Source organism: Equus caballus, chromosome 8 (assembly GCF_041296265.1).
Source record: "Equus caballus isolate H_3958 breed thoroughbred chromosome 8, TB-T2T, whole genome shotgun sequence".
NCBI classification, from domain to species: domain Eukaryota; kingdom Metazoa; phylum Chordata; class Mammalia; order Perissodactyla; family Equidae; genus Equus; species Equus caballus.
Window position 1 is genome coordinate 26,796,091 of NC_091691.1, and position 24,847 is coordinate 26,820,937.

At 52.2% G+C, this 24,847-nt stretch overlaps 1 protein-coding gene, 3 long non-coding RNA genes and 3 other non-coding genes across 7 annotated transcripts; 3 read left to right on the forward strand and 4 right to left on the reverse strand.

The window, feature by feature from the left end:
• Positions 1–5,278: 5,278 nt before the first annotated feature.
• On the reverse strand, positions 5,279–8,062 carry UBC (ubiquitin C). The gene is made up of 2 exons (XM_023647315.2): positions 7,449–8,062; positions 5,279–6,724 (listed from the first exon to the last, which is right to left on the reverse strand). Exon 2 carries the CDS (start codon positions 6,719–6,721, stop codon positions 5,348–5,350), a length of 1,374 nt encoding a protein of 457 aa, XP_023503083.2. The 5' UTR covers positions 6,722–6,724; positions 7,449–8,062; the 3' UTR covers positions 5,279–5,347.
• Positions 8,063–8,116: 54 nt separating this feature from the next.
• LOC111774677 (uncharacterized) lies at positions 8,117–12,573 on the forward strand. The gene is made up of 3 exons (XR_011420880.1): positions 8,117–8,926; positions 12,217–12,283; positions 12,392–12,573. It is a non-coding gene; the product is annotated as an uncharacterized lncRNA (long non-coding RNA).
• A 465-nt stretch (positions 12,574–13,038) lies between these two features.
• Positions 13,039–13,110, reverse strand: TRNAA-UGC (transfer RNA alanine (anticodon UGC)). Its single transcript has one exon. It is a non-coding gene; the product is annotated as a tRNA-Ala (tRNA).
• A 2,900-nt stretch (positions 13,111–16,010) lies between these two features.
• TRNAF-GAA (transfer RNA phenylalanine (anticodon GAA)) lies at positions 16,011–16,083 on the reverse strand. Its single transcript has one exon. It is a non-coding gene; the product is annotated as a tRNA-Phe (tRNA).
• Positions 16,084–18,175: 2,092 nt separating this feature from the next.
• Positions 18,176–20,511, reverse strand: LOC111774678 (uncharacterized). Its single transcript, XR_011420879.1, has 2 exons — positions 20,322–20,511; positions 18,176–18,934 (listed from the first exon to the last, which is right to left on the reverse strand). It is a non-coding gene; the product is annotated as an uncharacterized lncRNA (long non-coding RNA).
• LOC111774679 (uncharacterized) lies at positions 20,363–24,715 on the forward strand. The gene is made up of 3 exons (XR_011420881.1): positions 20,363–20,524; positions 20,693–20,993; positions 23,996–24,715. It is a non-coding gene; the product is annotated as an uncharacterized lncRNA (long non-coding RNA).
• On the forward strand, positions 20,593–20,664 carry TRNAA-UGC (transfer RNA alanine (anticodon UGC)). The gene has a single exon. It is a non-coding gene; the product is annotated as a tRNA-Ala (tRNA).
• Positions 24,716–24,847: the final 132 nt, after the last annotated feature.

Here is a 24,847-nt window from a genome sequence, read left to right on the forward strand (position 1 = left end):
CCCACATGCCACAACTAGAAGGACCCACAACTAGAATACACAACTGTGTATTTGGGGGATAAAAAACAAAAAGAAAGAAAGTAGAGCATTATCCTTCTCCATACACAAAAATTAACTCAAAATGGATCAAAGATTTGAAGGTAAGACCTGTAACCATAAAACTCCTAGAAGAAAATATAGGCAGTACACTCTTTGACACGGGTCTGAAAAGGATCTTTTCAAATTATACATATATATTATTATATTTTTATATATATAAAGACTTACAGGGGCCGGCTCCGTGGCCGAGTGGTTAAGTTCGCGTGCTCCGCTGTGGCAGCCCAGGGTTCGGATCCTGGGCGCGGACATGGCAGCACTCGTCAGGCCACGTTGAGGCGGCGTCCCACATCCCACAACTAGAAGGACCTGCAACTAAGATGTACAACTGTGTACAGGGGGTGGTTTGGGGAGATAAAGCAGAAAAAAAAAAAAAGATTGGCAACAGTTGTTAGCCCAGGTGCCAATCTTAAAAACAAAACAAAAAAACAAAAGCTCTATCTGAGATTTCTATAAATGATTGAGGAATCGGGCTTTCACTAAAAAAAAAAAAAAAAAAAAAAAGACTTACACAACTGAACAACAAAAAAACAAACAACCCAATCAAAAAATGGGCAGAGGACATGAACGGACATTTCTCCAAAGAAGATATACAGATGGCCAACAGGCACATGAAAAGATGTTCAGCATCACTAATCATCAGGGAAATGCAAATCAAAACTACAATGAGATATCATCTTACACCTGTTAGAACGGCTATAATCACCAAAACTAAAAATAAATGTTGGAGAGGATGTGGAGAAAAGGGAACCCTCATACAGTGCTGCTGCGAATGCAAACTGGTGCAGCCACTAGGGAAAACAGTATGGAGATTTCTCAAAAAATTGAAAATAAAAATACCATATGACCCAGCTATCCCACTACTGGATATTTATCCAAAGAGCTTGAAATCAACAATCCAAAGAGACTTATGCACCCCTATGTTCACTGCAGCATTATTCACAATAGCCAAGACGTGGAAGCAACCCAAGTGCCCATCAGTTACGACTGGACAAGGAAGATGTGCTATATACACACAATGGAATACTACTCAGCCATAAAAAAAGACAAAATCGTCCCATTCGCAACAACATGGATGGACCGTGAGGGTACTATGTTAAACGAAATAAGCCAGACAAAGACAAACATTGTACGATTTCACTCATGTGGGAGATAAACAAACACATGACAAGAGAACAGACTAGTGGTTACCAGAGGAGAAGGGGGTGGGGAGCAGGAACAAGGGTGAAAGGGGCACATATGCATGGTAATGGACAAATAATAATGTACAATTGAAACTTCACAATGTTATAAACTATTATGACCTCAATTAAAAAAAAATGCAGATCCTGGCACTACCCCAGCCCTGCTGAATCTGGGCCTCCGGGAGGGGGCTGAGGCACTGCATTTTTAACAAGTCCCCATGGTGTCCTCTTCTACACTGCGTCCTAAGAACCACTGGTCTAATGATGTGTAACACTGAGTTTTACCAAGACGACAAAAAATAAGAGTGCCCTTAGATTTCATTATCGCTGCTTTTAGCTGCCCACCCCTAGACCCATGACCGTCTTTTTGCTTTACTAATTCTGATTTTTTTTTCAAGGTGGAAATACAGCCAGCCTCAAGCAATGGATCATGACTGGTCTAAACCAGCGGTTCTCAAGGGGGGATGATTTTTGCCTCCCAGGGGACTTCAGAAACATCTGGAAATATTTTTAGTTGTCACCACTGAGGGCTACTGGCACCCAGTGGACAGAGGCCAGAAATGCTGCTAAACATCCTGCAGTGCACAGGACAGCTCCCACAATAAAGAGTTATCCAGGCTAAAAGGTCAATAGTGCTGAGTTTGAGAAACCCTGTATTTTAAACCATTCTGGCCCCTTGACCAGTTCTGATCAACGAGACCTGAGGGTAAGTCAGTGAAAGCCTGTATTTTCTTCATTAAAAAAACCTGACGTGGCTGACCCCACTGCTCCGCACTTCTCCCTGCTTTGAATACAGATGTGATATCTGGAGCTGTGACAACAATTTTGCAACTATGAGGGAAAGAACAAGAGAATCACAACAAAGCAAATGCTTGGGGTTTACATCCAGACTGCTTGTTATGAGAAGATGAACACCCCCTTGTTTGATCCTCTGTGATTTGGATCTTTCTGTGTCCTGTAGCCAAAAGCACTCCTAACTCACACACTGTTGTTCAGTCTAATTCTAGTTGGAGGACCACTGAGATTTCAGCCATCTCACCTCTGGTTACAGCCCAAGGCTTCTCTTCTGCCTGGTAAAAAACTAATGCTGTCGCAAAAGCCAGTCAAAAAGCAGAATGGCTTAAAAAAGGAAACAAAGACGCCTATATTCTTGACCACTCTGCAAGACAGAAATCAACTTTTTCTGGTGGTAGAGACAGGGCTTGACACAAACCACTGACTACTATTATTCATTGATTTACTACTCTTAAAAGCATCCTTTATTACTCGTTGAAAGCCTCTGATCATACAACCCCATCATTTTACTAATTGTTCAGATCTGTGCAATATACGTTTCAAGGTAGAAAACATTTGCCTTCTGTCTTCTATCTAGCTCTGTGCCTAGTTTTCTTTTCAAGCAAATTAGGAAGCCCCACAGGAATCATTTCAGGATTTCTACAGCCATCTTGTCTGGGGAAGGACTAATGAAGAGCCCATGAAACACTACATCTCATACTTAATAAAGACGCCACTGTGCTGGGGAAACACACAGGAGCAGAGCTCCCTCATTTGAGTGAAGAGCTTCAACACAAAATAGAAAGAGCTACGCGATTTCAGGGAAGACAGCCACTGTCCAGCTGGGACAGTCAAGGCAGGCTTTGGGCATTCTTTAAATCAGGGCTTGACATCGGGCAGGATTGGATTTGTCGAGGTGGGAGGGGTGGTATTTCAGAAAGACGGAGTAGCTCGAAGGAAAGAGGTGCAAAATGGCAGGGAGCAGGTGGGGAAAAGAAAGTGGCCAGCGGACAGGGGAAGCGGGCAGGAGGGCATTTGAGCGGTGAGGGCTGGTGAGATTCAGTAAGAAAGAGGGTCTGAGTAACAGCTATATTAGATATTATGGAGTAATTCGAGCTGGGGTAGAAACGGAGGTGGCTGCAGCACCGGTAGAAGGAGAAAAATGAGAGTAAAGTAACCCTTGCTGGTGAGTACATCAACTGCCTGGTCAACCGCAACCGCCTGGGAGCACTGCAGGCTGCAGGCCTCCACCGAAGTCTGTGCCCGGAGCTCCCTCTGCCGGCAGAAACCAGCACCGCACGCTAAGGTGGCTGACCGGCTTCATTGAAGGGCCCTTGCCGATCTCTCAACATTCTACCTCTATTAGGGCCATACTCATAACTTGCAGGAGATCCTGTTTTTAGTGAAGACTTTGTTGTGCTTTCAGACAAAACATAAAAAGGAACATGAGCTTAACACAAGCCATGCATATCTTTTCTGGTTTGTTCAAGAGACAGAACCACATGTCTGTGAGTTCTTACATAGTATTCATTCAAATGTGAAACCAAACTTTGGGGGGCTTTAAGATTTAACAATCTTTCAATGAAACTGAACAAGTCCAGCAAGTCTGCTCTTAGACTAAGGATCCCCTGATGGCAGAAAACCTTCTCATCCATCACTGGATCACTACGGCTTCTGACATGCCGTTTATTGGGTGGAGGGTACTGTAAAAGTTCACTAGGGATTGTGTTGCCCGGGTGGTTTGTCCTTGAGAAAATTACACAAAAGGTGTTTTTCCTTTATACAAAATGAAAAGATGTTAGAACTCTGCCAAAACCATGATATATAATACAAAAAACAAGGTGCAGGACAGACTACAAACCAGTATGCTACTGTGTGAGTGGGAATTAATACTTAGTAGTTGCCTGTAATACATTAACACTGACTAAGAACCTTACACCACCTGTCCTGCAGAGCGGTCATTTTCAAGATGCTATTAAGATGTTTTCCCTGTACTACGACCACTCATTTCTAACAAGCACCAAAATCACTTGCACAAAAACTCCTAGCATCGTAACTGGTAACTGGTTACAGCTGCTGGTGAAGTTCCTGGGGTTCTTGTAATGTTGCTTCCTGACCTATGTTATCTTGTACGGGCAAGGGATGGAAATTCAGCAAACTGTGTTACACATGCTTCTACCAGCCTATTGTGAAAAACCACAGAAACTAACAGACTTGCCTAAGATTTATGGATTTCTCAAATGGCCTCAATTTTCTAGTTGTGATCCCTGAACCTAGGACTTAAACCTGGTTCTGGCCATTTTACAACTGGCAGTGACAACACAAAATTTCCTTCTACATCAGAGGTTATGCATGGATACCCCAAAACTGGGGGAGTGCAAGGGAGCAGTGGAGGGAATGGTGCTCTCTGGAGAAGACAATCCCTTCCAGCGCTTAGATGGGGCTCCGATTTCTGGGGTGCCCATCACCAAGGGCCAATTGCTTATACTAGACCAGCTTCCCTGCAACCTCCACCTTAGGTTCTAGTTAAGACGTAAAAATAATCCCTTATCAGCACCAGCTGAGTGGGTAAATGCCACCACCACAAACTTCTGGAAACTAAGACCAAAGGCCAGATGCTCCACCCACCACCAATGAAGTTATATACAAACCTTTATCTGTAGCCACATGAAAACCGAGGAATCACCTTGACAACTTACTTCAGCAGTAATTATGACATTTCAAATAACCACTAATGCCCAAACACTAGCATAATGCCTACCAGGTAATTTTTATTTAATATACAATACTCGCCATATTCTTTAAAGTCTGTCAGATGACAACCTTCTGTGCAGCTCGTGGATTTAAGTACAGCTAGACATTAAAGCTACTTCTGTAAGTTCCCTTCTACCACAATCACCCCTCCTCTTATCTCCTTCCTGCTAGTGTTCCAGAAACTTCCCCATGCTCAGGTACCTCACAACCACCCCCAAACTCAGTATTTTTAATGTCAGTAGCCCTCAAATGTCTATATATGTGTATATACAGGAAATTCTAAAAGCAACCTCTAATTTGCCTAGTCTTTATTTGTACCCACCCACTACAATTCTATATTAAGGCAATCTTTTACTGGTATTTCTTAACTCTTGGTTACCAGAGAATCATTTGGTAGACTGGAAACCATGATCCCTTGCACCACACCCTAACGAAAAAGAACCTCACATGACATTAAAAAACCCACACTATTTGGGAATGCAACAACTTTATTGAAAGAAAAGTGCAATGTAATTTGTCAGAGGCTTAAAAGGGGGACCTTAGACACCTCCCCTCAAGCGCAGGACCAGGTGCAGAGTAGATTCTTTCTGGATGTTGTAGTCAGACAGGGTGCGCCCATCCTCCAGCTGCTTCCCGGCGAAGATGAGCCTCTGCTGGTCGGGGGGGATACCCTCCTTGTCCTGGATCTTGGCCTTGACGTTCTCGATGGTGTCGCTGGGCTCCACCTCCAGGGTGATGGTCTTCCCCGTCAGGGTCTTCACGAAAATCTGCATCCCACCTCTGAGACGCAGGACCAGGTGCAGAGTGGACTCCTTCTGGATGTTGTAGTCAGACAGGGTGCGCCCATCCTCCAGCTGCTTCCCGGCGAAGATGAGCCTCTGCTGGTCGGGGGGGATGCCCTCCTTATCCTGGATCTTGGCCTTGACGTTCTCGATGGTGTCGCTGGGCTCCACCTCCAGGGTGATGGTCTTCCCCGTCAGGGTCTTCACGAAAATCTGCATCCCACCTCTGAGACGCAGAACCAGGTGCAGAGTGGACTCCTTCTGGATGTTGTAGTCAGACAGGGTGCGCCCATCCTCCAGCTGCTTCCCGGCGAAGATGAGCCTCTGCTGGTCGGGGGGGATGCCCTCCTTGTCCTGGATCTTGGCCTTGACGTTCTCGATGGTGTCGCTGGGCTCCACCTCCAGGGTGATCGTCTTCCCGGTCAGGGTCTTCACGAAAATCTGCATCCCACCTCTGAGACGCAGAACCAGGTGCAGAGTGGACTCCTTCTGGATGTTGTAGTCAGACAGGGTGCGCCCATCCTCCAGCTGCTTCCCGGCGAAGATGAGCCTCTGCTGGTCGGGGGGGATGCCCTCCTTGTCCTGGATCTTGGCCTTGACGTTCTCGATGGTGTCGCTGGGCTCCACCTCCAGGGTGATGGTCTTCCCCGTCAGGGTCTTCACGAAAATCTGCATCCCACCTCTGAGACGCAGGACCAGGTGCAGAGTGGACTCCTTCTGGATGTTGTAGTCAGACAGGGTGCGCCCATCCTCCAGCTGCTTCCCGGCGAAGATGAGCCTCTGCTGGTCGGGGGGGATGCCCTCCTTGTCCTGGATCTTGGCCTTGACGTTCTCGATGGTGTCGCTGGGCTCCACCTCCAGGGTGATGGTCTTCCCCGTCAGGGTCTTCACGAAAATCTGCATCCCACCTCTGAGACGCAGGACCAGGTGCAGAGTGGACTCCTTCTGGATGTTGTAGTCAGACAGGGTGCGCCCATCCTCCAGCTGCTTCCCGGCGAAGATGAGCCTCTGCTGGTCGGGGGGGATGCCCTCCTTGTCCTGGATCTTGGCCTTGACGTTCTCGATGGTGTCGCTGGGCTCCACCTCCAGGGTGATGGTCTTCCCCGTCAGGGTCTTCACGAAGATCTGCATTGTCTGTCAGGACAGAGACATAAAGAAATAACTCAGGCGCTGAGCAAGCGGCTCACGCGTCCACCTGGTCCCGCGCTCAGACCAACTGTCACGTGACTCAAACGACCACCACAGACGTCTCCCCTAAGCCACCTCACGGGAGCAACCGGCACCGGCCTGACGAGCGAGCCGCGCCCGCTTCCGGTGCCCCCCGGAGAGCAGGAAACCTGACCCACGAGCCGAAGCCTCACGTCTGCGCCGCTGGACCCGCGTCCCCCGTCGGCCCGGCAGCGTCTCCCTCAGGCCCGGGACAGCCGCGGCCCCCCAGCGGACGCCCCCTATGAGCCCACAGAGAGTGACGTCACGGGCCGCACCCTCTCCCCCCGCGGTGCCGGGTCCTCCGGAACCGCCGCGCTACGAAAGCCCGGGCTGCGCGCCAGTCAGGCCGCCGGACGCGGGCCCGCCCGCGGGTCCCCACGCGCCGCCGCGCTCCCCCGCTCACGGCCTCCGCGGCTCCTTGCGCCCGCGAGCGGCCGTCTCTCGCCAACCTCCCTGCCCGCTTCGGAGCCGGAAGCAACCGCCATTTTGCTCGTCACCCTCCCCCCACCCCCCCGGGCTGCCACGCTCGCAGGCCCCGGCGACAAGCTCCTCGGCAGCCTCCCCGCCCGCGGCGCGCCGCCGTGCCTCCCGCCCGCCCAGCAGCCTGACAGCCGCGAGAGCCCCGGCCACCGCAGCGGCCTCCCCTCACCAAATCGCGATGACAGCCGCACGCAGAGAAGAGGAAGCAACGAACTCCCGGCCTGGACGAAACTGGCTGCACCACACCCGGCGCGCCCTTATATAGCAACCGTGGCCCCGCCCCGCAAGATCCCTCCGCAGAAACGCCTAGAAGGGACTACTTTTCTCAGCCCTTCCTGCTGCCTGTAGAGAAGCGCAGCCCCCCGGAATCCCCTAATCCCCCTCCTGAAGTGTTCCCCTGTTAAGACCGGGGCTCTGGAGCGGAGTCTGGTGGGGAGGGGGCCGCAGTCCTGAGAGGCCGGGCGGAGGGATCACCGCGTTCTCGGCGCGCTGCGTCCGCGGCGTGGCCGGCGTTCGACGGCGGGGGCGGGGGAGCGGCCCGCGGCGGGCGCGAAAACCCGGCGCGGAGTCTCCCGGGCGGCCGGAGCGGGCTCTCCGTGCAGCCCGGCCCCAGCGCCCCCTCCCCTCAACCCTAACGACCCCGCGTCTCCCGGGCACGGGACCCGCCCCTGGCGGACAGGCCTCCGGCCGAGCGCCTCAGGCGGAGTCGGGTCCCGCTCCCCTCGCGCGCACGCGCCCTGCGCGCCCCCCGCGACCCTGAGGGACCCTTGACAGGGTGACATTGAAAGTAACGGCAGTGTTCGTGCTTCCCCAAACTCCCTCCCCCCGGGCCGGGCCGGGCGCGGGCTCCCCGGGGCCCCAGCCCATCCCCCGCGCCGGCGGGCACCGGGACAGGGCGGATGACTCGGCAGATCGCGGCTTCCGGCCGGACGCGGCGGCGGCGCGCCCGCCCCCGACAAGGTGCTCGGGCCCGGCTGCCCGCCGCCGGCCAGGAAGGCGGGAATGCCTCCCGGCCTCGTCAGACCCCCGGCGCTGACAGGGCAGAACCTTCCAGATTGTTCTAGCCCGGCTGTGCGATCGCCTGGCCTTCCGCCTGGGACCTTTGTCCCCGATGATAACCGAGGAGCCCCCCGAATGTCAGCTCTGTCGCTGTGCAGCTGCGCTCGGAAATTTCACGTTTCAGAGATTTAGGTCAAGGCTCAGACAGACGCTGAGTGAGTCTCGGCCCTGTGTGTTTCTGGGGAAATAACCCTCAGTATCCCACACGCGATATTTAATTCCAGAGGCAAATCCCATTTTGATTAAAGCGGAGAAAAGTGTCTTAAAACACGTGAGCACGGTGCAGAGGTAAAGCAGGTCTGTGAGAGCTGGCGGTGAGAAGGCCCCCTCGTGCCCCCGTGCTGCAGGCCGCTCCTTCTGGACTCTTCTAGAAGTACTCCCTGTTTCTACAAATGAGCAGGAGGGAGGGCATTTTAATTTCCGCCCTGGAAGCTTCAGGAAGAAAACAGAAAGGCCGCTGACTGAAAGCTGTTGCCATCAGGAGAAGACCACACTCCTGTTCTAAATTCTGAGCACTTTAATATTTAAGCGTTCTCCCTGAGATGGGAATCAAGACGGAACTGCCCTGCGTCTCCCCGGGGAAGCCGTGTACGTGTGTATTTATGAAGAAGGGCTGAGGGACGCCGAGCCATGGGCGCCGTGTGAGCCAATTAATCACAACCAGCTAGGGGTCGAGAGAGGAAGTTTAATTCCGGCAAATCGGAAGATGGGTGACTAAGGTCTCAAAAACCCGTCTTCAAGGATTCCAGGGTCTCGAGGCAAATATAGGGAACGGGCAGCGAGGAGGGGTGCGGGCATCACGTTGCTCCCTTCTGCCCGCTGTGGTGGAGGCCTAGTGGGTGTGCCTCCCGCCTGTGGGCAGCCCGTGCCTGGAGGGAAACTCACAGAACAAAGTTTGAGTTTGTGAAGCTGTCAGGGAGCACCCACGTCAAGCGGAGGCCATAAACCAGGAGGGCGTGCGAATGCTTGTGCAGAGTACGTGCAGAGCGGCGAGTGGTCACACGGAGGAGGGGCTGGGGCCACTTAGCACAACAAGATGGCCTCACTCATGCTCACTTCCATGAGCGGTGCTGAAGATGCTTTACCCTCTGTGATTTTTAACCTTGTCCAAAGAGAATGAATTTATTAGTAGGAAATTAAAATAAATGGTAAAAATAGAATTCATTGTTCAGGAAAGCAGGAGACGCCAGCGACTGCCAATAAAGATTTGGGTGAAGGTTATTTCTTTCTAAATTTCTGGAAAGAGGTTTTAAAGGAACACCATGCAGAGGCTCTTTATGAGGTTATTTCTCCCTAAATTCCAGGGAGAAGTTTTCAAAGGAACGAAAACTGAGGTTCTTTCTCCGGTGGCCAGGCCTCACTTCAAACCACACCTTGTTTGCTTTCGGCTGTTGCTCGGCTGCAAGCCTTGTGATTCATGTCGTTTAAGGGCTGAGTCACACGCTTTGTGACGTGGCTTCTTTCGGAGTCCAAAAGGCATGGAGAAAAACAGGCCTGATTTCTGAGGGCGAGGAGGGGGGAGAGCGTCTCAGGGGGCGGGGAGAGGCCCAGGGTCAGCTCCGAAGAGAAAACAACATTCTTCGGAGCTGAGAACACTGATTTTTTTTCTCTAGCAGAAAATCTTCTCTGAAAACGTTTGCATCCCCTAATTTAAGTCCAAGAGTGAGTTTTTGTTGAAGCAAATAGAAGTAAACATTTGTCCCAGGGCACTGAGCGAGAGAGGGGAGGCGGCGCTGACCTCCCCCAAAGAGAGGGACTGGTGTGCCTCTGGAGCAGCGCTTCTCAACTGGGAATCATTTTTGCCCCTCCGTGGACACCTGGCAACGTCTGGAGGCGTTTTTGCCTGTCACAACTGTGGTGGTGCTTGGTGGGGGTGGGGGGCGCTGCTAGCATCTAGTGGTAGAGGCCAGGGATGCCATGAAACTTCCGACAGTGGACAGGCCCCCGCGACACAGAATCACCAGGCCCTAAATGTCCGTAATTTGGTTGAGGAACCCTGCTCTAGAGAGGATTTTTGTTGTTGTTATTGCCACTGCTTTTCCCTTTGCTGAGAAGGGCTCCCAAGGTCTAAATGTCCCGCTCGGACTCGGGAATCGGGAATCAGGTACCAAGTCACGCTCCTAAAACCTGAACGCCTCTGACTCAGAATGCAGTGTGCTGGAAGGTGCGAGAAGCTGGATGAGTCCCTGGATCCATTTTCAGTTCTTTCCGCCCACACAGATCCGTCCTTTGCAGGCGCCCCAGAAGAAATTGCTTCAGAGCTGGCACCAATGGGAAAGTGACAGAGGCCAGCAACAGGGCGGGATTGGCGGGCAGATCGGGCACGTGATGGGCTGAGCTCACAAAGGGCCTGGGTGTTGGGCTGTTGCGGGGAGGGGGTTGGACTGGTGCCTGTGTGTCTGCCTGCCTTTCTTCCTTCCTCCAAAACATTCGTTTCCCCTGAAGGTCACAACTAGTATGGGGCTTCACTCAGCCTCGTGAGAATGTCTCAGAGCACAATGGGCCGCAAACAGTGTCCTCCCAGGAGAAAGGGTGAAATCGGAGAGCTGGGTGGGAAAGGCTTGCCTTGCTTTGTCATCGGTTATATAACCGTAAAAGGGAGTCAAGGGTATCTGCAGCTTAGGAAGAAAAAAAAAAAGCCCAAGGGATTTTGTTCTTTTTCCTGTTTACATTTGTGCATTTGTGTTGTGTGCCAGAACACAAACTGCTCCAGTTTAAAAATAACCAATTTCGTCCCCTGCCAGTCAGAAAATCAGCCTTAAGTTCCAGTCCCTGAATTTGCCTAGTTTAGGAACGTTAAGGAGTTAGTTAACCTATTGGGACTTTTTTTTTTTAGATTGTGGCAAAATACGTATGCATAAAATTTACCATCTTAGCCATTTTTAAGTGTACAATTCAGTCGTGTTAAGTATGTTGGAGGGAAGGAGAAATAATTTTTCCTCTACTCTTCAGAGTTCTCAGCTGAGACCCCTGTAGTAAAAGATCAACAAGAGAAAAAAATGCCCAAAAGTTTATGGACGTGTCACCTTCATGTGTGCGTGAGAGAGACCCAGGGGAGAATGAGTGAGTCCCAGAGGAGCTTTAGCATTTAGATTTAGGCACCATCTCAGTCGGGGAAGGGGACGGGAACGCAGGCCTCAGGGAAGAGTAAATGGTTTTAGGAAAGATGACCAGGCCTTAGAAGAATCGCTGGGAGGTGTGACAGTTTGTGACATAGTTTGGTGTCAAGTCCTAGTGTCCTCCTTGTGACAAGAGCCAGTCACCTGGTTGGTGAGACTCCCGGGAGGGGAGCTGTGACCACGAGCTGCTTTGGGGGGACCTGTCTTCAGGCAGAGAAGGGGGCACAGAGAAAGCCTCTCCCGCACCTGCTGTTTTTCAAGCACCCACTGCTCAAAATCAATAAACCAAAGCAGCATAATTTAGGGCGGCCTGTTCTGGGGCCTTCCACATTCGCATTGCTGTGCAACCATCACCGCCAGGCATCTCCAGAACTCTTCATCAGGCAAAAAGGAAACTTTGTACCCATTAACCAGTTCCCCATCTCCCCTCCCCCAGCCCCCGGCAACCACTGTTCTGCTTTTTGTCTCTATGAATTTGACTGCTCTAGGGACCTCAAATAATGGGCTCTTTTATATATGTATATAAAATAAAATGTAGTAGTTTAAAAAACACTTTCTTCAAAGGTTCACAAAGACTTTTCTAGGAAGCTGCCTTTCCCCACACAAGCCTTATGTATTTTTTCCTTGTCACTGCACTATGGGAAATGCTTAATTATAAGATACAAAGTAAAACAGAAACATAATTGGTTTTGTGTTAGATGTGATAACTTTAGAAATAACCTCAACGTTTTGTTCCCTTAAAACCTTGTTGACATTTAGGGAGAAATAACCTTCACGGAAGCTCCATAGAAACAGGGGCTATCACCACTCCCCCACGACCTAACTGGTGAGTCATTTCACGAATTTCAGTGTCGTCATCTCGAAAGTGAAGGCTTTGCAAAGAGTCAGGTCACTCCAGATCTCAGAGGAGATGTTTTCTGATTTAAAACACCAGGTCAAGTCAAATGAGACAGAAGACTTCCTGGGGAAAGAATTCATTCATTGTTACAGCAGACAAAGGACTGCACCTCCAGGATACAACAGGATCTCTGCTTTCAACAAAATACACCTTTTATTTTTATTGATAAAATACAGATACAGTGTATAAATATAAAAATAAACGATATGTGCACCAAAGCCATTCATTCCTTCCTTCGTGGCCTGTTGCTGATGAAGCGGGGAGCAAACCCTGCCTGCTGGGCACGCTCCGGCTCCCTCTGAGAAGGCCGTTGCTGACCGCACGGACACCCAGAGACTCAGAGCTTTCCCTCGCTTACACACTTGCCCTCTGACGGCCAGGAATGAGTCCCCAGGCCTCGAGGCCTTTCCTGCAGTCACGAGGCCAGGAACCGTGCGGGAAACTCCCCAAACCTGTGGTGTCAGATTTTGCCTTTCCATTTTTCTGCTGACTGCTCCTTTTCTGACAAAAGTACCTTTGGAGTGTTGGGGGTTTCAGAAAGAGAAGATCATGCCTTGTGAAAATCCCACCTCCAAGTAGTAATTGGGTACTTGTTAATAACTTGATAATACTTGTTATAATCACATCCATGGCACTTTAATGATGGGCAGAAACTAAAAAGAAAAAGTTCAGGAAAACAGCAGTGGAGATGCCGGGGATCGAACCCGGGGCCTCATACATGCAAAGCATGCGCTCTACCACTGAGCTACATCCCCTGACCTTGCTTCTAGGTTTTCTGAAATTCTCTGCTATACTCTATTCTTAAGATTTTTTTTTTTCTAAATTAGAATTTTGTATAGTATTTAAATGGATGTTAGGGTTTAGCAAACGCAAACCAAAATAAGTCATTTTATGTCTCCCAAGCAGACCCGTTCTTCACAGCCTTGCAGCTGAAATTCTAGCTGACACCGGAAATAGCCCTGTTCCTGAATGTTTCTCCTCACAGACAGAAAAGAAGGGAAGGGAAAGGAAAGCTTCCTTCCAATAAGCAGGAGTGTTGCCCTGACTGCACCTCCACCCAGAAATCTCTGCTTTCCTGTCCTTTAAATCCCTTCCAAGCTTCGGTGACTTTGAGGTTTCCACATGTGCGTGAAGACCTTTTTTTCTCCCAAAAGAACTCTTCTGAATATAAAAATGAGCAAACTAGAAGGAAGCAGATCCAGCCCTCAGGATGACGGGTTAAACTCTGAGGAAGGGACCTCTTTGCAACAGCCCACTGAAAAACGCCATTCTCTACCTGTCAGGGAGCCCCTCTCTTCCAGATACTTAGCATCCTGCTGGGGTCACCAAGGGCTACCCAGTGGGGAAGGAGCAGGTGAGTGGCAAGGAGAGGGCTCCAAACTGAAGGCCACACCTCTTTCCACCAGCGCTTGAGATTTCCTGGCAGGAAACAGTGACTTAGGGAGAACCCCACCCAAAAATGTCCTGCCGGCTTGGTCCGCAGTCAGCTCCCTTCCAGCGTGCTGAGGCCTGACACCCTTTGCAGCTAAAGGCCTAAGTGAGCTGGTGCACAGGATGCTGGACCCAGCAGCTGTGACTTCCTCTGGGCTCGTCTGTAAAATGGAGATGGAATAGGACCTGCTTCACAGGGGGGTTGTGAGCATTGAACGAGTTACACGTAGAAGCTTTAGAACAGTGCCTGGCACAGGGTCCGGGCTTGGAAACGTGAGTCGTCTTTATTGTACACGTTGTTAGGATGTGAAATCCCGGGAAGGGCCCTGCGTCTCATCTTCACCCCAGGTGTGAGCTGGTGCTTTGCTGATGGTTTTAGTGAAGCAGAACAGATGAGCAGGAGGGCAGCGGGGCGAGGTGCGGAATAGGGCTCTACGTAAGCCGCTCTTTGTCCTTATCCTCTAGCTCAAGGAGGTAGCCACGAGAGAGCGACCTTGGCCACAGAAAGATGGCGCCACAGATGGCGTTCTTTTGGACAGGGTTTGGGAGGGAGCTAAAGGGTTGTATGCAGTTCTGGAAGTGCCCCTGCTTGCTCTCTCGCCAGACAGCTCTGCTCAAAGCAAACTCAGTTATGTTTCCCCGCCGCATAAAACTCTCGGAGTCAAATCCATACTCCGCACTCTGCCCTCTGTGATCTGGCCTCTGTGGACCTTGCTAACATCCCTGCTCTGCTCCTCCTCCCTGGGGGCCCTCCAGCCACAGCTGCCTGCTTGCTGTTCCCCAGGCATGCCAGGCTCCTCTGCACCTCCGTGCCTTTGCACTTGCCATTCCCTCTGCCTGGAATGCGGTTCCCCAGATCTCTGTGATCGGCTCCTTCTCATTGTCCAGGTCCTCGGAAAGGCCCTCCTGGCCTCCTCTCTAAAGGGCCGACGAATCCCATGCATTGTTTTTCTTCACAGCATCTGCCACCCTCAAAAGCTGTGTTTCTACTTGTTCACTGTCTGCGTCCCTCCGTCGCTCCCTGGCTCAGCAGGGCAGGGCCTAGTCTCCCTCCTGCTGGATCCCCAGCGCCTGGCGCATCCCGGGTGCCCAGCACCGATGCGAGGGATGAATGTGAAGCGAACAGACAAACGCAGGAAGGCAGGCGCGGGAGCCTGGGAAGCGGGAGCGCTGTGTTCAGAGGTGGAGTCTGCAAGGTCAGAGGAGAAAACGTTCCTGTTTGGAGGCACCCCGCCTCCTGCCTCAATCCCTAAACCTTTTCCGAGAGCCAGGCTCTGGGCTGGAAGGACGTAGGAAGAGGGGAGGTTTGCAGCCGAGCGAGCAGCTCCGGGCTGAGAACCTGACGGTTTCTGGGAAACGATCATGTACAGCTAACGCTCTGCGGCCGCGCCGTGGGCCTGCAGGAATCGAAAACACCGCTTCAGCGAAAGAACGGGGACTCTTTTTTGCAACCACGTGACACTGGGGAGCCAGAGCGTGCCTGGGACTAAGCTGCCGAAAGGCAACTGCTGTCAGGGGGAGTGTCGCCTGCCTGTCGGGTGTATTCTTCGCGAGGAGAATAAGGAATTTCTACGGCAGTTGGAGAATTTTATTTGTTTAGAAGAAAAAAGAAAAAAATAGAGACGAATGGTAAAACATAGACAGCCTCCCCGTCGGGGAATCGAACCCCGGTCTCCCGCGTGACAGGCGGGGATACTCACCACTATACTAACGAGGACGGGCGCTACCCGCCGCTCCTCAGACCTCCCCTTTAAGGCATGCTTAGCTTCCCCTAAATAGTAATATGTTTCCAATGGTTCAATATTTTATCTTTTCCTACAAAACCAAAGAATGCAAAGTCCCGTTTGGCTTAATTCCGTCTTAAAGAAGCCGTTTCCTGCCGGATCCTTGATTTAGCCGCTAGGTTCAGACAGCAGACGTTAATAAACAGCAAAAACTAACGGACAGACATCAACAAACATGCAACAGAGATTAATAAACGTTTACGAAATTAAAGAAATGGGGTCAGGAAAAACTCGGCCTTGGTGGATATCCCCGGATGAGGAGTTGCGCGCAAGTTTCCATCCCTCTGGCTTCCCGTGGCTGCTGCTCGGAGCTGTTTGAAACTAAAAAAGTGAAATGTCTTCGTTCATTGGGAAGAATCGGCTTCGTCTATTCACTCCCTGCCCCCCGCCTCTTTCTCTTGGGGGAAAGACAAAAAAAAAAAAAAAAAAAAGCCACCAGCTGCCGAAACCCGGGATCGAACCAGGGACCTTTAGATCTTCAGTCTAACGCTCTCCCAACTGAGCTATTTCGGCCACTGTTGGCGGTCGGCTGCGATTCTCTCCTCCTCGTCGTCCTGACGGCCCTGGGTCTTCGACTTGGGGACCAGATGCCGCGAGACCAGGAGCAGGTGGAACCCGTGACCGCCAGGCTCGCCCTGCACCTGCCCCTTCGCGTCCTTTAAGGCCACCGCCTCCAAGAAGCCTTCCCTGACCACTCCTCCAAACAAGACCCCAGCCCCTTATTGTTTGTTAGCTTATGTATTGTTTTCCTTTTCCAATACCTGTCTCTCCAGCTAGGACAGACCCAGGAGGAGCAGGGAAGTCATCTGCCTGTGTCACTGCTGTATCCCTCAGGGCCTGGAGCAGTGCCTGGCACATAACAGGTGCTTAATAAATATTTGCTGAATTAATGAACGAAAGAACGAATGAATGAATCCTACTTGGCTCAGAGCTTTGCTTTTTCAAGCTCCCTTCTCTGTGCGAAGAAACAAGGCCAGCTTCCCAAGCAGCCCAAGGTATGGCAGGGATGCTGACCACGCCAAGGCGCGTGGGAGGACGCATTGGCCAGAAGGTGGCTTTCCTTGGGGCCATGAGTGACTCACATCCGGCCTGCAATCACGGCGGCCGCACCTGTGGCCCCTGCGGCACCTGCTCGGCAGCCTGGCATGGGGACACCGACAGGTGGGCATCAGGGTTCAGATCTGCATCCCTCCCCTTTGGGCAATGGGTGGGTGGGGAGTGTTGTCTGGGAGCTGATGAGCAAGTGGGGAGGTCCTTCATGATGTGTTTGCTGAGCACCCAGTGACCCTCTGGCCCATCCACAAATACAGTAACAGGATAGTTGGGTACAAGAGTAATGCTGAGAAGTACAATAAATCGTCGTGATGGGGTGGGATGCCAGGGGTGGGAGCAGGACGAGAAGAGAGAGGAGGAGAGAGCTGGGAAGACCTGAACAGTGAAGAGCCAGCTGTGCCGGGAGCTGCAGGGAGAGCCTCTGGGCAGAGGGGACAGCAGGGGCAAAGGCCCTGAGGCTGAAACAAGGTCAACTAGTTGGAGCAACAGAAAGAAAGTCAGCCTGGAAGAGCTGAAGAGGGGAAGGGGGGTGTATCTGATGCAGCAGTAATGGAAAGGAAGGGTGAAGGATGACACCAAGGGGCTGGTCTGCACTACCAGGCAGCTGCTGGATGCTCTGGAGCCAGGGCGGGAGCACCGCAGGCTGAGTGCGGGAATCGAGACTCTGTCACAGAGGCCTGAGGTTTTGAGACGCCAGCTAGACTTCCAAATGGAAACTCGGAGATGGCCATTTTCCTGAACTTGCGGGAGCAAACCAGAGTCCTCTCAGTGTCCCCAAACCCAATGTGATGGGCTGAATTGTGCCCCCTCCGAATTCCTGTGTTGAAGCCCTAACCCCAGCCACCTCAGAACGCGGCCGGATGTGGAGACGGGGCCTCTAAAGAGGTGATGAAGTTAGAAGGGGTCGTTCCTCCAGCAGGACTGGTATTCTTCTAAGAGGAGGCTAAGACACGGACCCAGAGGGACTGCCATGTGAGGTCGCAGCGCCAAGTCAGCCCCCTGCACGCCAGGGACAGGCCTCAGGAGAAACCAAACGCCAGCACCTCCATCTCAGACTTCCAGCCTCCAGGACTCAGAGAATACATCTGTGGTTTAAGCCACTCCATCTGTGGTGTTTTGTTTTGGAAGCTGCGGCAACTAATACACCCGCCTGCCCGTCCTAACACCTACCGTGGCTGCATTTTCCTGGATGGGGGAAGATTTCTGATTTCAAGGGTCTGGGAGAAATAGGAATGTCTGTCTCCCTTCTGGAATCCTTGGCTCCCTCTCTATCGAGAATAGGTCCCCTTCTGAAGATCCTCCTGCAGAGGCCTTGCAAATGGCCTCTCAGAGGTACAGCCCAGTGTGTTCATTTCTGATCAGGTGTCAGGTCTGGCCAGATCCAGCTCCAAACAGCCAGACCAGCAGTACAGCACACCCAGCCTTGCACATCTGAGAGAAGAGCAGGCTTCAGTGTCCATTGGGCATGAATCTACAGTGATCCTAAAGCAAAATGTGTTTTGGAAATGTAATTGATGTCATTAACAACTGAGAAGGTAAAATGCTATCCCAGTCTCATGACCATTGTTACTACTTTTTAAAATGGTTTATTCACTTTGTTTTGTTTCCTCATAATTTCTTTCCCAATCATTCAGTTCATGCAGTCTGTCCCGTTCTTCTCAAACATGTCAGCCCAATGACCAGGAGAGAGGAAGCTGGCAACAAACATTTGTTGAATAAATGAGTCACGAGGTCATCATTACTGTGTCTCCTGGGGCTGCTGTAACGAATGACCACAAACTGGATTTATTCTCACAGTTTAGAGGCTAAAAGTCTGAAGTCAAGGTGTCCGCAGGGTTGGTTCCTCCTGGAGGCTTCGAGGATGAAACCTCTCGGAGCTCCTGGTGTGGCGGGCAATCCTCGGCACTCCTCGGCTTTTAGATGCATCGCTCCATCGCTCCCCCGTCGGCCCCTGTCCTTCTACGTCTCTGTGTGGCCTTTCCTTTTCTGTCTCTTGTAAGGACACGTGTCACTAGACTCAGGACCTACCCTAATTCACGATGATCTCCTCTCGAGTCTCTTACTTTAATGACACCTGCAAAGGCCCTTATTTCAAGATCACACTCCTAGCTTCCAGGCGGACACATCTTGCGGAGGCTACTATTCAGTCCGCTACAATCACTGCCACATCATTTTATTTTTATGATTGATTTTTTATCAAAATACACTCAAGATTGAAAACCACAGAAAAGTATCAACAGGTGGGCTGATGCACGCCCACATTCCGCTGCTGAGAAACAGCCTCATGAGAGCAGCTGACGGAATTCCACCTCTACAGACATAAACAGAGAGAAAGGGAGAGAGAGAGATGGGCGCTTCATTTTTATTAAAATAGGATCACATTCTATATCCCGTTTTTAACAAAAAGCATCAACATTAACTTTATTTTAATTTAACAAAAGAAAAAGAAATCATAATGAAACGGACAGAGTTACTGAACTTCAGATAAATGTTTTCTTCACCCCCAAAAGACAAGTTGGTTTCTAATGAATTGTTAATATCACATGTACGGGGCATCACAGGATTAAATAGCGACTAAACCCAAACCAGCTGCGAGACTTGAGTTTCTATAGTGCGTTAACCGGGGAAGGGCACGGGAACGCAGGCCTCAGCGGAGAGGAAGTGGATTTTAGGAAAGACGACCGGGCCTTGGAAGGACAGCTGGGAGGTGACAGCTTGTGACGCAGTTTGGTGTCAAGTCCTAGTCTCCTCTCCTGCGACGAGAGCCAGTCACCTGGCTGGCGGGGCTCCCGGGAGGGGATCTGTGCGCACGAGCTGCTCTGGTGGGCCCCGTCCTCAGGCGGAGAAGGGGGCGCAGACAGAGCCTCCCGCACCTGCCGCTGTTCGGGCCGCAGCTCGGGGGCGGCGGTGCACCGAGCACACGCGCCGGCCCTCGGGAGCAGGGGCGCAGCAGGGGCGCCCAGGCCGCGCTTCGGGGCGGCGCAGCCGGTCTTTGCAAACCGTTCAGGTGCATCGTGTCGACAGAAGCGGAGTGGAGAAGAAAGGAAGGGAGGGAGGGAGGAAGGAAGGGAGGGAGGGAGGGAGGGAGGGGGACGGGAAGACACATTTCAAACAGTCCAGAGAGGCGGGGAGTGGAAAGTCGGGGTCGCCCCCGTCTCCCCGCCCTCCTCCCCCGAGGGCAGCGGGGCGCAGAGCGGACGGTGCGGCGGCCGGGGCCTCTCCATGGGCCGCGCCCCACGGCGCCCCGGGGGAACGAGGCGGCCCCACACCGCCCTGGGAGGACGAGGCGGCCAGACACCGCCCCGGGGGGAGCAGCGCGCCTGCACGGGCCGCACGGACGCCGCCCGGCGCCCGGTGGGAACGAGGTCGCGGTGAGCTGCTGTCACTGTGATGCCGATCAGAAAAGGAAATAGAAACGTACTCCAAGATATGGACACACCTACTGGGGCCTCCGCTGAGGACGCAGCTTTTCTGGCTCAGCGCCTTCCGGGGCAGCACGGCACCTCTCGCAGGCGCCCTAATTTACACGGTTCCAGGCACAACGGGGACGGACGGCTCCTCGTGCGTCTGCACAGAGCACGTGTCAGAGAGCACCTCGCGGCGGCGGTGACGAGTCTCTTTTTAGTTAAAAGATGCACCTGGCCTCCCCGTCGGGGAATCGAACCCCGGTCTCCCGCGTGACAGGCGGGGATACTCACCACTATACTAACGAGGACGAGCCGTTCTCGCTCTTCTCCAGGTCGCTCCATATGGGGACCGGGTTCTCCGGCTACCGCTGCCGTCTGCTCGGGGCCGGGTCTCCGGAGTCGCAGCGCCGGGCGCCCCGGGTCAGCGAGCTCCCGCAGCGCTCCGAGAGACCTTCTTGAGCCCACGGAGACGCTGAGCGTCCTTAAAGTAAGAAGTAGGTACAAGCGGAGCGAAGGCGCGACTTCCTACATCCTCATTCCCGGAAAACGCGCTTAAGAGTCAGGGGATGTAGCTCAGTGGTAGAGCGCATGCTTTGCATGTATGAGGCCCCGGGTTCAATCCCCGGCATCTCCACGTTTTAGTCTTTTTCTCTAAACCACAGTTACCGGTTGGGAAGGCCAAGCAGCGAAGGGGTCTCCGACGCCCCCATCAGCCAGCCTGAGGACGGAGCTCCCTTGGAGCAGGCAGCTCTAGGAACCGTCCCTGAGCCGCATCGCAGACACCCGGATTCCCTCCGCTGGAGAGTTGGGCGCAGTACGTCGGCGGCGGGCCAAGGAATCTGCATCTTTAAACAGATGCTCCTAGCTATCCACGTCATCAGGCAGTTGGGAAAACACTGGGTTTCTAAGGAGAGTTTTGCAGCGGCCCATTCACCCGATAGACTCCTGAGCGCCTGATGCCAGGTAACGTGCACACACTGAGCACCTACTGTGTACCCCGGTAGCGTCGAGTACCATAGTATATCCCTGGATAAGACAGGTAAGGTTTCTCCGCCCTCCTGGCCTTTATATTCCAGTTCCAAGACTAGCACTAAGCGAGTAGTGATAAGTTCTATGAAGACAGTAATAGCAATGAGATGGAGACCGAAGGGGGATGCTGTAGACAAGCTGTCAGGGAGGCCTAACTGCAGAAACAGAGGAAATGGTAGGTGCAAAGGCCCTGAGGTTGAAGGTGTGTGTGTGTGTGTGTGTGTGTGTGCTCTGTGTCAAAGGGACAGAAAGAAAGCCTTGTGCATGGAGTGTAGTTTATGGGCTTAGGAGGGGGTTGAAATTTAGCTGGAAGGCCTGATACAGGGGAATGGCATGATCTGATTTAGATTTTAAAAGGCTCCCTCTGGCTGCCATGTTGGAGAATACACCACGGGCTGGCAGGGTGGACACCAGACACCAGCGAGGAAGCCACAGCCATGGCCCAGGCGGCCAGTGGGGGAGGCAGGCTGTGGAAGGTGGGTGGGGGCTTGCAGTGCAGGTGGTGAGCATGGGGGTCCTGGATAAAGGCTGGAGGTGGAGCCCACAGAACCTGCAGGCGGCTTGAATGTAGAGAGACAGAGAGAGAGTGGGGGAGGGCTCCTAGGCTGGGGGATGGGGTTAGAGGCCCGGCTGTGGAGAAGCGGAAGAGTTTTGGAATATTAAACGTGGATCTTTGTTGTCTTGTTTTATTTATGTATTTATATGATGGAATTTATGCATTTACATTGTGATAGCACAAACTGACTTAGGAAAAATACCTAAGTGAGAGGAAATCAACTGCCTCTCCAGACTCACGGTGCCAGATGACCATCCTAACAGGTCCCGAGCGCCATCTAGATGTTTCCATACACACGTGTGGGCCGGGGAGGATGTCCCCATGACCACCCCCACATTCAGAGGTTCTCTAGACGGATCCACTGCACTCGGTGTACAGTTGCTCTCACAGCTGAGATTTATGATAACAGTGTAGGGAGGATACACACTCGGATCTTAAGGGAGAAGACACTGGTGGCGTCTGGAGGAATCCACCTGTGGGCTTCCTCATGTTCTCTCCCTGCCATGGGGGACACCGGGGCACGCTTCCCCCAACAACAAAAACAGAGCAGCACGTGTTCAGAGCTTCTGCCCAGGGAGGCCCCTGAGAGACTCAGCACGCCAGGATGTCACGGGGGTCTGACCACGCTGGCATCCTCTGCCCGGCTTGCAGCAAAATGTCAGACTCCCCAAAGGAAAGCAGGTGTGGAGCACAAGCCATGTCATTTGTACAGTGTGGGCGCAGTGAGCCAACCCTTATCAGTCAGAGAGCAGTGAGAATCCTCCTGAAACCCAAGTTCCGGGACCCAGCCCAGGGCCCAGCCCGCCAGCTGGGCTTTCTAAGGAGGCGCTGCGGCCGGCCATGTGAGCTCCTCTCGCGCGGCACAGACAGGAGCTCGCCGGGCAGCTGTGTAGCCAGATTGTTTTCACTCAGGGCACTTCTGAGATGCTGCTTTGTGTTGATGGCATTATGACATCACGTTGAAGGGCTGCAAAGTATTTCACAATCTGGTTGTGCCGTAATTTACTAATACCCTCTCCACGTGTGATATTTCCAAATTTTTGCTGTTAACAGCATCTGTCATGAACATCCTCCACGTATGTCTTCATGCTGTTTTCCTATGATTTCTTTGGTCTTGCAATGTGAATTTGTTTTCTTTTCTTCTCTTATTTCTTCAGTTTGTCCCTCTAACCCCCCCGACCCCCCAGATAATCAGTTGGGTGCCTTTCACATCGTCTCCCTCTCTCACAGTATCATACACGGCAGTGAGGGCGGGGGACGGTTGGGGCTGTCTGCTGTCTTTCCTGAAGTGGAATCATGCAGTTTACGCTGACACTTGCTTTTCTCACTTGATGGGCAGTGGGAGTCCCTCCAGGTGAGCAGAGACCAGGCTCATTTGTATGAGTAGTGTACCACACTCCCCTCAGCCGATCAGCCGTCACTCAGCGCCCTGTGCTTTGTCTCCTGAGGAGCTGTGGTCAACATCTAACCCATCCGTGAGGCTTGCTTCCTGGCTCCCGTCTCTGCGCGAAGGCCCCCGTGGAGCACTGTGTTTTTACTGTAAATACTGCTGGATTTCTCCCCCAAGGCTGTGGCGATTCCCACAGCCACCAACACTGTGAAGATGCTTTGTCCCATGTTCTCACCAGTGCTGGGTGTTGCCACGATTCTTAATGTTTTCTGGATCTGCTGTTATTGCATTACTGATTTGATGTTCATTTCCTGCCCATTTGCGAGGTTGAGCATCTTTCTGAACCTACCAGCCACTGAGACGGGCTTTCACAGCTCCCCTCGCCACAGCCTTCTCTCTCGTCTTTTTCTCATATCGCAATAGCTCATCCACTGGTATGTTGTTTCTTTATCATGTTTGGCAATATTTGTCTATTTTTTCATTTCCTGACCTCATTTCTATCATTTTCCACATCACATGATCGACAATTTCCCCGACGTCAGACGTCTTCCCTTTCCTTTAGATTCCTGGGACGCCTGTTTGGCTTCAGGTTTTTCTTTTTACAATTTGCTGCAATTTTCTCCTAACATTTGCACTCCCACGTGTTGGGGACACAAGATGACGAGCGAGACACAGGCTTGCCCACCTAAGTGGATGGCAGCCAGGCCAGCTTCCCTGGGGATGGTCCAGAGGGGCTTAACCCTGAAGGTGAGAAGCCACCCAGAGGGCGCGAGGGAGCAAGGCACAGAAGCGTCCCGGGAGAGGGAACAGCACCTGGGGGGGCTGACAAGGGTGCTTGAGGGAAGATGGAAGGAGTCCAGGGTGGTCCGAGGGCTGTGGTGTGAGATGACGCAGGGGTGCAAGGTCTGTGCACGCACACCCTTGGAAGCTGCGTCACAGGGGTGGCCTTCAGCCCTCAAGTAATGGAGAATCTTCCCACGTTTTAAGCAGGGCAGTGACGTGGCCCAATATGGTCTCGAGGAGAGCACGGTGGGAAGCCCAATCTCCCTGGAGGACAACGGGACCATCTTTCACACAGACACGAAGTGACACATACACAAGGCTACCCAACACAGCTTTGCTTGTAGCAGCAAATGATTCCAGAGGCCCATCCCTGGGGCCTGGGCTAACAACCGCGGCAGGGCTGCGCTGTGGGCCATCGCGCAGCTGCTGGGAAGGACGGGGCCACTCCGGAGCAGAGGGAATCTCGGTGATGTGCTGAGGAAGCCGGGGGTTCAGATGCCCCTGTGCCGATTCCCAGGCAGGAAACTGGCTACAGGGGGGTGCCTCTGGGATGGGGATTCATGTTTCTGCTAGAAAATTCTGAATTTCATAACGTGCAAAAATTCTTTAGTCAGTTCAGAGATAAACCCCATGCATCTATGATTAGCAAATTTTTGACAAGGGTCCCAAGACCATTTAACGGGGGAAGTAACAGTCTCTTCAACAGACAGTGGTGGGACAACTGGATAACCACACGCAAAGGATGTTGGCCACCTACCTCACACCGTTTACAAAAATGAACTCCAGATGGATGACAGACCTAAACCTAAGAGCTATGAACTCTTCTGAAACTATGAACTCTTAAGAAAACACAAGGGAAAAGCTTCATGACATTGGACTGGTTTCCTGGATGACACCAAAAGCACAAGCAACCAAAGGAAAAAACAGGTAAGCCGGATCCACTGAAACCTCTTGTGCTTCAAAGGGCGCTATCAAGAAGGCAAAGACAGGGGCTGGCATGGCAGCATAGTGGTTAAGTTCACATGATCTGCTTTGGCAGCCCAGGGGGACCATGGCTTT

Bases quoted from the DNA above. Each gene is read 5' to 3' on its own strand.
- UBC (XM_023647315.2), bottom strand. From the start codon at position 6,721: ATGCAGATCTTCGTGAAGACCCTGACGGGGAAGACCATCACCCTGGAG.